We start from the raw sequence: 15,121 nt of genomic DNA, 5'->3' as shown, positions 1-15,121 counted from the left end.
GTAGCAAACAATGGGACAGAGGAAATGGGGAGAATCGGGTTCCAATTACTGCCATGCCCAACCACAGCTACATGGGTTGGTAGGAGAAACAAAGTACAAAAAAAAACCCTAGGAATTCGGCAATAGCTCTGCTTTAAAGGCAGATCCCATGGCACTCCTTTGCCAAAGCTGAAGTGTCATTTTTGTTTTCTGCCCCGATGACAGAAATGGGAAAAGAAGAACATGTTATTTACATCAAGCTTATATCACACAAAGGAGAGTGGATCACTGTAGCTGTGCCAAGACTGAAGTGGAACTAACGGACCTTGCTGAGAGAGGACTTAGCTGCGACAGAGCTATGCTGCTGCAGCTGCAAAGCTTTCAGGAATTAAGAGGGCAGGCATCTCCAACGCATCAGTACACCATGTACGGACTCCTTCAGTGGTAACTTAAAGATCACTGCATCATGCTCTCCTGTAGTGTCAGAGATGTGGCTTTCGTTAAATAATGGTTGAATTCCTATTACTTAATATGGTAGTGTTTATTACTTGGTAAGAAGCAGGAAGCACTATTAATTCATTACAGATGAATATAATGCCTGTATTTTCAGAAATGCATGAACCAGGACCATATTTATTTGGGAAGGCTCTTAGCATTGCCTGGGTGCATGTGTTTAGAAGAGCGGCGGCGAGTTTAGACTTACTGCGTATGTCATGTAGCCCTCTGCTCTTTTGCAACAAGTCCAGTGCCTCTGGACTACTAAATGCTGGCTGTCAGCAATAAGGGCCTCCTATGAAAGTGGAGGAGTTGCACCATATTTCACTAACACCCGAACCTCTCACCCAGACCTCTCTAATCACATTTGTGTGCAGCCTCGTATCTCCTACGCTCATTAGGTAGTTGGGAAGTGGCAATAACTTATACTGACAGATCAGCCAGCAGAGGCATCCTATTATTTAAAATATCTCGAGTTCTTTAGCACTGCTGCTGCCTCTGATTTTTCCTCCTGTTATGTCAGGTCGTTCAGGGACAAAAATACTCAATCACCTTAGCTCCTACCTCTTGAATCCCACTTTTTTCTCCAAATCGCAGCAAAGTACAACCTAGTTTAGGCCTTTGTATGCCAGAGCAATAACCATTTAATACATATCCCAACTCTAGGTGCAGTGAACTGAATCCACGCAAGTTAAAGAAATCTTACATAAAAAGCCTTGGACTTCTTCTGGACACCCATGGTCTGGCCAGTCAGTATACTGCAAATGCCACACTGTCCTCTCTTGTCCAGAGAGAAGATGCTTGACCTTCAGACCAGTAGTTGCGTAGCAGCCGGAGTCTGTGCGGAACTTAGTTGTCACCTTGAACTTCCCGTAAGTGGCTGAGCTGTGCTTAGAGCCCAGTTTAGGCCAATAACGATGACTCTTACTTCTTCCTCCCTCCTTAATAATCAAAAAACAATCAAACAAAAAAAATAGCCATTAGTTCCTGCAATTATAATTCTCTACAAACAGAGGGCATAAAATTCTGCAGATAAGCCAAGTATCCTTATTTCAAATTACTGGAAGAGCAAGGAGCATCCCACAAAGTAAAGAAAATATCATTAAAACTCAGTCGTATAATATTTCTAAGTGTAAAAATGTTTGAAGAACTACCTCTTGTCTCATGGCAAGAGTCAGCTACTGCCTACAACACTTTGGTAAATATTCTCCTTCTGGGGAAGCCTTTCCTTTAAATGGAAGGAGATTCTCTTCAGCAACTCCTAAGTACTAGTTTTTGATCAGTCTTGGGGACTGGATAGTGACTTGATATGCTATGGCACTCCCTGCATTTGCTAAAAGCCACCAGGCATAAAGCAGAATGCAGTGTTAGTTAGCAACGTGTGCCAGTTTTTATAACATAGCACATAGTTCTTGGATTACAATAGAAAAAACTGTTTTGCTTGGCATAAGAATAAAAAGATTTTTTTTTTTTTTTTTTTTACATGGACACTTCTAAAGAAATAACAGCTTCTGGTCTCTTTTCAGCTGATAAGAGTGACGGCATGCAGAACTGGCCTTGGATGGGGTGGAAGCCTGTGTCATTTTAACCAGGAGCAGTTCAGCGCTCTCACATTCCAATGGAAACATCTTTGTTTGCTTTGGCCAAAGCGAAGTGAAGCAGAGGGCAGAGAGGGTTCTGCTTGTTTCACTTTAGCACTTGCCAAACTGAGTATCAGAAAGTTACAAAGTATAGTATTATAGCAGTACAAGCATACGTTCAAACGGAGCAAGAGGAAAAAGGGTTGTTGATAGAAAAAACAGGTTACTGGAATGGGAAGTGATGATAACAGGAGATTTGCTCACATCAGAAAGAACTGTATTCTGTGATTTTACGTACCTCCTCAGCTGTGACCATGGCTATAACATTCACCCCCTGTTCCCACACCATCTGCCAGAAGTCATGGCACGTGTGTGGCAGAGGCCCTTGGGTAGCAATGTAGTGCCACTCCTCTCCACCTACAGTAACCTGGGAGTAAGGAAAAAGAAAAAAAATTACAGTCAGTGTCCAAATTCTCAGCAGTGGCTGTGCCAGAAGTGCCCTTTAAACAAAAGAGACCATAATGAAACCTTTACTTCTTTGTTCTTCCTCTTTTGTTCAAAATTTTGAACAAGAATCATCCTTTTGATAAGAGCAAATCTGACAAAACACAGTCTTTGGTGCTTCCAAGTCCTTTCTTGATGCCCATAAACATAACGCTTTGAGAAAAATGTCATCTATTTTTCTTGCCATTGCATCTGGATCATACAGATGAAAAAAAAAATATTTTTTTGAGGCCCTGTTTCTGATATGGCTTAAGTACAAAATAAGCAGCTGACTGACTTCCCTGGGTTTGGTGACAGACTCGTGATGAAAGAAAAACTGAGCACCAGAGGAAGTGTCTATATGCATTAAAAAGGCACTGCGCTGCTGCAAATGAAGACACAGCGGTGTAGAAAGCCTGAATGCAAATGACATTTTGCACGAGGAAAGCTAAAGGACTCTGCTGTTTAGGACATCTCTCAATTATTTTCCACTCAGGCAAAAATTTAATTTCTTAAACAGACTCTTACTGCACTGATAACTGTTGAAGATGTGGCCAAGCTGTCCCCAGAGGATGCAGTTATGTCCCCACACTGTACATAACACAGAGCTCAGACAGGCCTGTTGCCAGCTAGTGATGAGATCAAGCAAGGCTTCATTTCAAGTTACCCTTCCTCGCTCATCTCGGGTTTTTCAGTTCTGAAGCTGCGAACTACTATAAAGTAAATCCAGCACATTAAATGGCTTTCAAACGCCATGTGAAATTTAAAATTACCTAAAGCTGTAGTCATGTAAGTCTATTTCCCAATACATAAGTGGATTACCAACTACATCTTATAGAAATATTTGTGTATTTGCATGACAACACATAATTAAATTATTTTTAAAGCACTAACACATAGATTTACACACTGTAAATTATGTAGTGCCCTGAATAGACCCAGTAGTACCTTGGAGTTAACCGGTATAAACCACCGCATCATTTACCTGACTGAGGCAGATCTTCATACTTAGGCAGTTAAAAAAAAAAAATCATTTGTATGTAAAAAATTATTAGTTTATGACAGATTATTTGCTAAACATCAGGAAAGGTTTATACAAAAAATTTTTTTTCAACATTTGAGGTAAAAAACCAAACCACTTCTAGAGCTACTAGGTTTTATTTTAAAATGTGCTTACCAGCAAAAAGCAAACCCAGATGAACCAATTATTTGGGGAAATTAAAATATTATTCCTTCTGAGGCTAAGACCTCTTAATTCCACATGTTAGCCCAGAGCCACTTCCCACAACAGAGTTGTAAATCCCAGAGAAAAAGATTTACAACAGAAATGCCGACACATCCATAAATATCAAGGTGCTGGCGGACAACGCTACAAGGAACAATCAATAACTCTGACAGGTTTAAGTGTATACTACGTTTGAGGTACAGGTCTTTGAATGCATTTTCAGAAATAGAATAAATTTATTTGTTATTCAAACAGCTGTTCATTAAGCTGAGTTACTCAGGTTTTTACACCTGTAACTAACAGCATTTGTACGATAACAAATGTGCCGCTGCACTGAAAATGGTTTTCAACCCTGTACACCAGCTCATTTTCTTATTTCATACCATGCAGCATTCTCCTCTGTGAATGATGGTTAAAATCTGCAGGATCAGTGCAGGTAAACTCCCCAAGTTCTTGTAGTAGGTGGGGATGGATACAAACTGCACAGCACCAACTGGCATCTTGCGCTGGGACTGGTCTTGCTCTTGCACGCTGATCTGCAGTCCTGAGTGCTGCTACGGTATTACCGAGCTTTTAAAATTCGTGCTGAGCTGACCCAAACAGTCAGACGAAGTGGCCTGAAGAACTTTTTTGCTTAATCCGTAAATTTAATTACAGTTTGTCTCTCTGGTATAGAGAACGATCTTAAAAGCAGAAGATCAGTGGTAAATAAGCAGAGAAATACTGTAAAACCGTGGGGCTCGCAGACTGAGCTGGAATCCTCCAGGCATGGATCTTATCAGGATGATATAGGAGTTTTCTTTGTCTACTGACTTCTGGTCCAAATATCCAGCCTCCTGGCACATGATATGAAAGGACCATAAATAGTCTGGAGGGAAAGGGATGCCTGGAATGTTTACTGCATTCTAATGCCCTGACTGCAGGATATTAAAAATTGAATACTGGACTGCAAACGCACACACACTGTGCTACTGAGGTAAATTTCGCAGATGCGATTTCACCTTCTAAGCAAAAGCACATCTGCTTGGCTTCCGTACGCGCCACTACGAGTGTGAGAGGAAAATACTGGCAAGGACCACTGTCATGTGCTAAAACATTTGTGTGTGTTCCTGGGCACTCTGTGAATGTGAGACGCATGAGTGTCCAACACTGACACACAAGGTAAAATGTGGACTCAAAACTGGCCAGGGAAAATTCTTTTCTGCCTAGTATTGCTTTGTGGGCATAATTTATGTCAGGAATCTTTTTTTTTTGGCCTTCTAACAAAGTAGAGGAAAAATCCTGGGCTCAGAAATCCATCATCATAGCAACGTCTGATTATGCAAAAACTCAGTATCTGCTACCTACCAGGCTATGTAGAAAAGTGATAACCTGCCAAGATCCTGGTTCAGAAATTGTTTTGAATCAACAGGATTTGACACTGTAAATCACAACCAAGGAGGCAGCAAGTCTCTCTAAACTTTCAAAAGGCTTTTACTCCAGAAAAATATTAATTTAACAGGATGTGTTGTTTATTATTTTTGAATTATTCTTTTTTAATTTGGATTTTGACAATGAGAAAAACCAGGCAGCCCTCTCTGACAACAAGAGAATCTGTCATCTGAGGGAGAGGAGTGCTGTTACTTCTCTCAGGGTAGAGTAAAAGCCAACAAAGGACTTTGCAAATAGTACCGGAAGCTTGAAGAAAACCAAGCATCTGCAGCCACTGCAGGATAGTTCACTGTTAAAACTGGCCACCTTTGTAAGCAACAGAGTCTGATCATATCTTAAGTTATTTCTACATTGAATTACAAGAAGACTTCTGAAGTACCCTGACAAAACCTTATTTTGAAACACAGAAGTTGAATGCAGTATCCATTCAGAGACACAGGGATCTCATTAGTAAGGTGTTCTCTTCATCAATGCATCAATTTTTATTGTTATTTTATTCTTTTTTAATCACTCAACTCATGATAAAAGGAAGAAATATGTTATTTATATATATAATTGCATTATCTATGTGAACTTGCATTACCCATAACTACATACTTTTTCTTTGGACATGGAACTGCATACATGGAGCTACACCCTTTTTAAAAATCGTATCCTATATGCTAGTAACTGGAGAAAATATTTCAGTCAAACCTTGTGCAATATTTCTTTCAGGCTGCACCAGTAAGTTGCGGGGACTCGTTCTGCATGGGTTGTTGCAGTCCCGCAGTGGCCCGCAAGGCTATTGGGACTGATAAATCAGAACACGTACTGACCAAGTAGGCAAAGTTTGCCTGCAGCTGTTTGTTTCTTGAAAACTTCCACTGGTGGAAACTCCGAATATATTCCTCTCTAGGAGTCATGTTGCTTTGCCCTGCGCTTAGCTGCTCTTTCTGTCAGGTACAGGGCCATGACAACTGTATGGCATTGGCGGTATTGGGGCTGATCTAACGCATTTTCATGAGATTTAAGAAACATGGCATCTCTTTCTACATTAATCAATAGAAACATTACACAGCCACCTGGCAGAGGTGGACATAAAAAAAGTAAGGATGCCTCTCTAAAATGATGTGCCAGTCTTTAGCAAATAAATCAACTCATGCATGTTAGTTGATAAGGGACTTTAGAGATGCCCGTGCTGACACAAAGGTACAGTGATGCATTTTGACTAGGCTACCTTTTCAGAATTTCCAGAGTTACAGAAAACACTGCTGTGCATCCAAAAAAGCAAACAAAGCTTTAATGTACCTTCATTTGCAAAGCAAAGTTCAAGAAAACTTTTACCTTTATGTGTGAAGCATTGATGTAGCCTGTATTATTTTCTTTGGTCGGCACCAGCTCTACTCGGTTCTCCTCATAAGGAACGACCTCCCTGATGCGGTTGCGCTCAGTGTTTTCAGGCAAGGCAGCAGTGGTGAAGATCCCATCTGCCTTTTTCTTTGGAATCTGCTCATATTCTGTAAACACCATCCCCTCTTCCAACTTCCTCTTCAAGATTTTGCACTAAGATTTAACAAAAAGGAACACTAATCCATTAATTCCTCCTGGAAGAAGGTTTACCACTAGACCCACCCACTGGTTCTTTGAATTTCAATAAATAGCCATAGCATTCTCTCACTCACTTCTTTTTTTCGGTTGCAGTTATCTGAGGAAACACAACGCAATTATTTCTACTGAATGAAACCACAAGCAAATTTTACATTTTTACATTCTAGCTCCACATTTTTTAAGACTGATGCCATAAAAAGCAAAGCCATATTAAATACAATCTTGGTTCAGTATGAATTTGTATGCGATTTCACCGCAACAGATACTTGTAAAAATATTTTAAATATATCTTTTTAGGAAGAAGATCACACTGCGAGAAGTGTGATGTGGTCCACATTTTCAAAATATTCCCTAACTTGCACACATGCCATTTCTGTGATTGAACAAAACCCCACAAACGTTCAGGCAGAAGTTAAGTTCTGTTGTCTGCATACCAGACAACACAAGGCTGCAAATTTCCACCCAGAACGCCAGAAAGATATTTTGCAAATCTTAATGGCATCAAATGTTTTTAATTTCCGAAATTCCATATGCGTGCAACACCCGCATGCGCAAACATCAGGAGGCAAACAACTTTTTTTTTTTAATTTAATCTTGTTAGAGATGTTAATTGAACTCCTTAGTTTTATCAGAACAGGCAAGATGGTATCTATGCATGACCACTGTAGAAAGACTGCCCGACCAAGTGAAAAATGTGCAAAAAGTTAGATTTACAGCTTGATCTTGTATGACACTTTATGGTCACATGAAATGGTGAACAGCCTCCGTTTTCTCCAACTTCAGTAAATGTTCGAGACATCTAACACTCTGTCAGCATCCGAAGACACACTAGTGGTAACCACAGACCTTTTTCATTAATGGCTCTGAAAACTTTTAAGATATTTTTTTTTCACATTTTAAATCAAATTTTAGTATTTTAGAAACTTCAAGCTGCTGGGAACAAAGGGAACTAGCAACATTTCATGAGCCTCCATCTTACCCTCTCATCCATTGGCACCTTGGCGACTTCATCCTGGCTGTCCTCCGGCACTGGAACCCTAGCAACTGAGAGTCCGTTCAGTGCTGCCAACATCAAGGGCCTCTTCTGGGCCTCCAGGCCTGCCATCTTCTGCTTTTCTAGATTCTTTTGGCAAGAAAAGGCACGTTTTCATCTCTGTGTGATTATTTATAATGCCAGTAAAATGCTGGAATGTTTTTTTAATCTCCAAAATCTGCAACTCTCTGGCCAAGGAATGCAGATGATCACCATTAGCATCGTAAATTCAAATACAACCTCTATTCTTCCTGTTATTCCTCAAAGGCCTGCTCCTACATGAGCACAGAATTTTAATTTCAAAGAAGCAATCACAGTGTATAATACAGTTTACATGCCATCAAAAGACATACAAATAAAATCTCGAGCATTTTTCTGCAAGCATTATTCTGAATGTAGGACACACAAAGCATCACCCTGTTACGTTAAAGCAGCGCTACTGCAGCCAAGATACCTGGGGCATCTTTTAAAAAGCAATAATTTCAATCTATTACAACAAACAGTAAAACACAGAACAGTTGTTTCTCTTCTGTGATGGTAATACTTAAAATGAGAAGTCTTCTGATGCACTCAGCTATTATGGTGATTCAAATAGGACCCCATGATGTATTTCACACTAAAAACTGAGCTCACAAATCCCAGAAAGCGAACATAACAGCAGCCATGAAGGAATATCGTTTATCGTACTCGTGCATCATATTATGCTGTGACACAGAGAACCCGAGTATGAATTTTAAATTCATCCCGCTGCCCTCCTTATGCCACTGGGAGCTGAAACGTCGAGCAAGACGACAGACCATCTCTAGAAGAAGCTGAATTATGGATATTTTATTCCATTTCCGTAACAGTTCTTTCTGCTGGATTTGGAAGGAAAGATGAACACAAGGGAAGCCTGGTTCTCAGCAAGCATATGGAAGCCGCGGTCACCACACAGGCCAAGCTCAGCTCCTCGAAACACACTGCTAAACCTGAATGCCCTCAGACATATGTAAATGGCTTGATTTTTCAAAAGCCTGTGAGCGTTTTCCTCACCACTGGGTTCCTCCAGAGCACTAAGCAAAAAACAAGAAAAAGAAAGCAAAACCAAAATCCAAACCCACTCTGCTTTCTTTTCTTACTTCCAGAAAGCAGAAGAATGCAAGTATCTTTTCTTTGTTTGGGGATTTTATTATTATTACTACTTGCAAGGTAAGATAGAAAAGCCTGTGTTTAAATGATCAACGTCATCAAATTACCATTAATATAACATGATTCCTACGACAAAAGGAAGGTCTGCATGTGTTAAGACTGCTGATCTAGGCTGAAACCACCTTAAAAGCTTAATTGCTAACACCACTCCCTTTACTTTCAAAACATCAACAACAACAGTAGCACCTTTTGACCAAAGGCTGATCTGAATGAATATTCAGAGGAAGAGTACTCAAACAACATCTCTAAGCTCTCTTCTTACCTTCATTTCCATCCTAAAATTCATTGAGTTCCTGCTTCTCAATATGTTTTCTTTCCTTCAGAAGATCAAAGTAGCATATCTATGCTTGTTGTTACACCGATGTCTACAGTATTAATTTGTGAAAGATTATGTTTTATAGCCAAGTATCTATTTTACATTTGGAGTTTAAGATTCTGCAAGGAGTAAATTCAGTCTCCATGATACAACTCAGTGGCCCAAGTTTGATTAATAACTGTAACATCAGCATAAGGATCACCAACGAACAAGAAGCACTATACATACGTTTAGAATTTTTTTTTACTATATGGTAGTACTTAAATCTACCTAGTTACTGATCTAGTACATTACAAACTCTTTTCTGCTCTGGACCACTTAGGCGCTACATTAACTTGTTTCAGGAATCATTTTTGTTTCAGACTTCAATTCTGAAAAAAGAACCACGGCACACACTTTGCTTTCTGTGACTGCAGTTGCATTTCCCAGAGCATTACATCAAGCACATACGTAAGTCACTGAATGGAAAGCATCCCTCAAATTTCCACCATTGCTTGCAGCAACACTGATGCCTTTTAATCCTAAATTCATTGCAAGTTTCAAAGTACCTATTTCTCACACTTGAGTACATTTAAAAAAAAAAAATAAACAATCCAGATCCTTAACCACCCAGCCTTTACATCTGCCGATTCTGTAATTAGATATCCAGTTACTCAGTTATTGGCAAAACCAGCAATCCATATTCTACAACTCCAGTGTTTTATTCAGATAACTATGTTATACAAAGTGGCAGGAAAGGCAAAAAGATCATTTGAAAAACTCAAATGTTTCCATTATTTTATATATTATGTGATAATTAACATCCCCACAAAGAAGGAATAAAATGCCAGTGCCAAAACACAATCTCCCGCTCATCTCAGCAAACATGTTTCAGACTCATCCTGCCCTCAAATCCACAGGGGTTAGAGATCCGTGCAGGCAGAAGGGGAGCAGGCACTGGGAGGGGGGAAAGGTTGCGGTCAGCCTCCTCATCACCCAGCTGCGTACTCTGCCACCCACCTTGGGCTGGCCCTGCTGCCAGGGTGGTGGCATCATCAGCTGGATCAGACGCAGATCTGGCCAGCAGCCAAATAACCACAGCAGAGGAAGCAGACAAGCCCAATAGCAGTGCGTGGGATCAGCCCCTTTGGTGGCCACACAGACCCATGAAACCAAATTGTATGTGGCACTTAATATCACATTTCCTAACTTTAAGCAAAGCAACGTCTTCCCACCCACGTGTTCCCCACCTCTTCCTGATCCAACAATTTTCTGGTATGGAAACTAACTTGTATGATTACTAATTTCCAAGAAGCCACTGCAACAGAGGAAGGCACTTACCCTCATCATGATTTCTCTTTCTATAATGCTGTCCTCAATAGAAAACATTTCAGACACAGGCCTTTCTTTGACAGGTTCTTTCTTGACCCTCTCCTTCACACTCGTGAGGTCAGGCTCTGAGATAGAGGGCCCGAGTGAAGACCCGTTTATTGCCATTTGATCAGTTCGAGAGACACTAATGGCTTTGGAAGGCCCTGGCCTCATGGCCTTGGCCCTGGCAACAGCCACAGAAATGCTAATGTGGTCCTGCCTCAGGGCTCCATTGCTGACACTTTTACGAGGTCCAGGATACTCTGGAGGAGGTTTATTTGGTATTCTAGCCAAGGCAGCTTGCAGCTGAGCACTATACTCCATGTTCTCATGGAGGGCTGTTATTCGCGACACAGATTCTGGGGTTTCTTCTTCCTCTTCGCTTTCGCTGCTGTGTATCAGCATCGTGGCATCAGAGAATGTCTTTTTGTGATGATAATGAGGAACCTGCTGAACTTCATGCCCCATCTGAACCGACTCTTCTGGCTGCACCTGCTCCCGCAAAGTGTTCCTGCGTGGCAGAGGGGCATTTAAAGTTTTTAATGCCATGGCTTCTATACCACGTACCATATTGCTGATGACCTCCAAACTATGGCGCTTGTTCACAGCTGCATGATGCTTCACCGCCATGAGGGGTTCGCTGACCTCCTGCAGTGACTGACGCACGACTGGCGAGCTGTCCTCTTGGAAGGTCTTTACTGAGAGCTGGACTTTGCGAGTGACCAAGTCAGGACTGCTCCCACTGACATACTTGTGCCGGTGGCTTGCCAGGTCTGGCGTGCTAGTGGCAGGACGCGGGCGCGGGTACGGAGGTGGGGGTCTGAAGAGATAGTTCTTTAACATGTGAGCAGTGTTGTAACTCTGGCTGCTCTGCAGCTGCATGTTAGCCAGTTCTGGTGTGCTGACAGTGTGTGATATGGCACTGGCTGCTGTCTTATTTTGCACAGCATTATTAGGGTTCATTTGGTCAGACGGGGCAACAGGTTTGTTATAGCTGCCACCCTGGGGCCCGTATGTAATCGTGTAAGGATGTCTCTCTTGAATCTCAGGCTGACTGTAAACTAGGTCTTCCGGCTGGTTATAAGCATGGGTGTTTCCAATATTGAGATTCCTCAAAGACTGACTTTGGCTATCCATCTGGATCACCCCTCTCTTCATTTGCCTCATGACAGTTTCATAATCTGGAGTTGGCCGGTAAGATGGTACTATGATTGCACTATGTCTGTGGCTGGGGATGTAGTCTGCTCTCATGATATCGCTTCCAGGGATGCTCAGATTTGAGGACATCGGAGATGCCTGGATGAAGTTCTGTGAGCGATTGAGGGAGTTCATGCTGTGGGCACTGCATACGCTCCCGTTGGGTCCATTACCATTCAAGTAGCTGAAGTCCACTGGACACCTGTCCAAACTGGTCTGAGACCTACAGTAGAAAGTTTCTTCATTTCCATGGAAAATGCTATCTGTGTAAAGCAGAGACAGACATTGACAATTTTAACATACAAGGACTCATTCAATGTTAACAAAACTTCAAATACAGTCTGCACCAACGATTACAGAGATAGCTTAGTGTACAACTACTGCAGGGAACATTTGGTCTTGGGAACATCCTTGGGTCACTGAAATAGACCAAAGCTACTCCCGTAAACACTCCCAACAGTTAGCAAAATATGGTAGTTCAGATCCTTGTGGGAGACATGAAAGGGGAAGAGAGGAAGTGTTTTTGCTTGGGCTGGCAAGGAAGAATAAGGGGGCATCTCCTCTCTCAGCATCCTGAAAGGCCACCTTAAAAATCCAGTGCTGCTAGCCTATGGTAATCCTAAACATTCTCTTGTCTTTTCTGACAATTCTATGCTGTCTGTGATTCAAAGTAGAAGAGGACTGTGAAATTGGAAATCCTACTTCAGACCAACCAGCAGTTTTGAGGATCTTAAGTATAACACAGCAGGGTGAGCAAGACTAAGTCAAATCTTCTACTGTATGTGAGGAACTATGCTGAATGGGTCCTCTCAAAACTTATCAAGTTGTACCTTAAAATTAGTCAGACCACCACAACTCTAATACACTATCAGGTCTGACTAAGAGCTCCTCTGCTGGTGAGAGTACTTCAACTGTACCTCTCATAAACTGCAAAGAACATAGCCTAACAGACCTGGCTACATGTATTCCAAAATGTGGTGTGGTTAAGGGTGTGAAACTCAAGGTATTTAGGGGCTGGGCTCCATTCCTAGCCTTGACCAAAGTAACCTGGTACAACCTCTCAGAGAATTTATTTGTCAAAAGCGGGGGAAAAAATAGTTAACCCTCCCATTGTTAGTCTGTAAGACTAACAATGCAGGCAGATGTTGGTGAAAAATCAGCAGAAAAGATTATCTAAATATACAGTTTTGTGACCAGGAAACTATGATTTCTCCTACAGTAAAAGAGATTTGCTGTCACCTTTTCCCTCACTCCATTTCACTCCCTGGCCCCAGCTGGCAATGCCTTTGAGTACAGCCATCATACTTCCTTTAGAAATTATTTTTTCAGCTCACTGAACTGGAATACCAAGTTTAAGGTCCATATAATCATGCACAGACATTTTAGAGGAATTTGAAAACTGAAATTGGACTTTAAACAGAAGACTTACTGCAACATTAACTATAAAACTGCTCGTTCTCCTCCAGCAACTCCCATTTGACCACAATGGCATTAGAAATCTAGACATAAGGGGTAGGAGCTTCTTTGCATAAACATAAAATTGAAGCCCATTAACGGAAAAATATATGCTTTAAGTACCTTGTGAATTATGTGTTTCAGTGTAGTGTTCTCCACATTGAACATGCATAGGAGGCAGTATAAATGGGTGTTGTCTTGGCTGAAATAAAAGCACAAGGAAAAAAAGGCATTAGGAACTTTGTTTGCTACAGTGTTTGAGGCTGAAACAGGAAAAATGGTTCTATGCCCTTTCCACTGAATACTGCTCTTTCTTACTCAGCCACAGACACATGGCTTGGCATTTCTTTATTGAACGGAGAATAACATTTTGTAAATTGATTGCTAAATTTTGTTATGGAGCCCAAAGCTGACCAGTTAAGACTCCTTTAAGCTCAACCACTTCAGAAAACAACATCCAGACTCCCAGCTTGCTCAGAACTTTTCAGAAGTTTATTAAAAGTCTTTGCCCTTGAAGAATTAAAACAAAACAAAGCAAACACCTAATCAGGACAAAAGCAGAAGATGGAACAAATTCAAGGACCTTGGACACTGTTATACAAGCAAAAGGAGCACATATGGACTTAAAATAACTCCGCAAATTACATGAATGTCGGATTCTCTATATAATGAATTGGAGCCGCCCTCCAACAATCTGCACTGCAAGAAGCTTTTTAACACAAACAGTATCACGGGGTAATTCAGCATTAAATCAGCAGGATCATTTATAGCGAAACATTGGCAAACCAATGCGTTTTGCAATCACATTCTACACTTGCACTGTAATGTCCTGTCTGGTGTCGCTGAGAAAAGTTTATGAAACATACTTTTATATATGAAGTAAGCAGAAAGAGAAGGAAGACACTCTTGTCTCGTGAATAGAGACACAAGCCCTTATTCCTCTTCTTTAACAGCGGAATTAGGGCTTTTCATCTAGGCTGATTCAAGTAGTTCAAACTATTAAGTAATACTGTGGATGCCCAAGGCAAAAAAGAAACACCAAATAATTTACCTTTGCACGCACATGCACAAAATTAACACCATGCAAGTTAGCTATTGAAGAGGGGGTGGGGAAGGGGTTAAATTTACATTTTCTATGTAAATGGGGAGAGGGAATGAAAATCAAAGTAACTAAGCACACATATAAATTCTTGCATACAAAATGGTTGTGTTAAGCCAGAGCTGGAAGATGGCAGAAAATATTTCTGCTACAAGAATTACTTTCACTACTCTCACCGAACAATCTGACCCTGCTGCTGACAACCCGAGTAGCAGAGCTTAGCCTGGTACAAACCAAGATGTTGGAAAGCCTAACAAATGGGGGCAGAGGATAAGTGCAAGGAAGAAGTTATTTCGACTGGGAACATATAGATCTAGAGCAGACAGTCTTCTTTGTGATAGATGTTATGGAAGGTATCTGCAAGAAATTCGGGATTATTCTGTTGTGGGGTTTTGGTTTGGTTATTTTGAAGGCCCATCTGCCTTTTCTGATGAAACAGGAGAAGCCTGAGGTCTGCAGAACTTTAATGACCAACTTAAGGATCACTTGGGTTTGTTTGTTTTTGTTTTTCTTTAATCAGCTAATTAAACATATCATCGTATTAGGATCTCCTACACTGAGGAGGTTTTGCTGGAAAACCAGCATCACTGGGTGGCCTGACAGGAAAAGGAAACAGCATAAAATGGCTTTAAAGTAATAATGAAATACAGGTTCACCATGATGCCGAAACCATATAAAGGATCTTAATCTGAAAGTAATGAAC

At 41.0% G+C, this 15,121-nt stretch overlaps 1 protein-coding gene across 1 annotated transcript in view; it reads right to left on the bottom strand.

Moving 5' to 3' along the window:
* The window catches only part of PTPN14 (protein tyrosine phosphatase non-receptor type 14), a gene marked incomplete at both ends in the record, with an annotated part of 69,806 nt that overhangs the window by 5,233 nt on the left and 49,452 nt on the right, over positions 1 to 15,121 (bottom strand). Inside the window, 6 exons of the mRNA XM_082480900.1 lie at positions 1,181 to 1,415; positions 2,353 to 2,481; positions 6,517 to 6,735; positions 7,760 to 7,903; positions 10,638 to 12,127; positions 13,443 to 13,521. Coding sequence (XP_082337026.1) covers positions 1,181 to 1,415; positions 2,353 to 2,481; positions 6,517 to 6,735; positions 7,760 to 7,903; positions 10,638 to 12,127; positions 13,443 to 13,521 — 2,296 coding nt within the window. The remainder of the gene's footprint in view (positions 1 to 1,180; positions 1,416 to 2,352; positions 2,482 to 6,516; positions 6,736 to 7,759; positions 7,904 to 10,637; positions 12,128 to 13,442; positions 13,522 to 15,121) is intronic.

This window comes from Vanellus vanellus, assembly GCF_965231255.1.
Source record: "Vanellus vanellus genome assembly, chromosome: 3".
In the NCBI taxonomy this organism is placed as follows: Eukaryota; Metazoa; Chordata; class Aves; order Charadriiformes; family Charadriidae; genus Vanellus; species Vanellus vanellus.
Note: the sequence above shows the minus strand (reverse complement) of the source record. Positions and strands in the feature narration are given on the sequence as shown.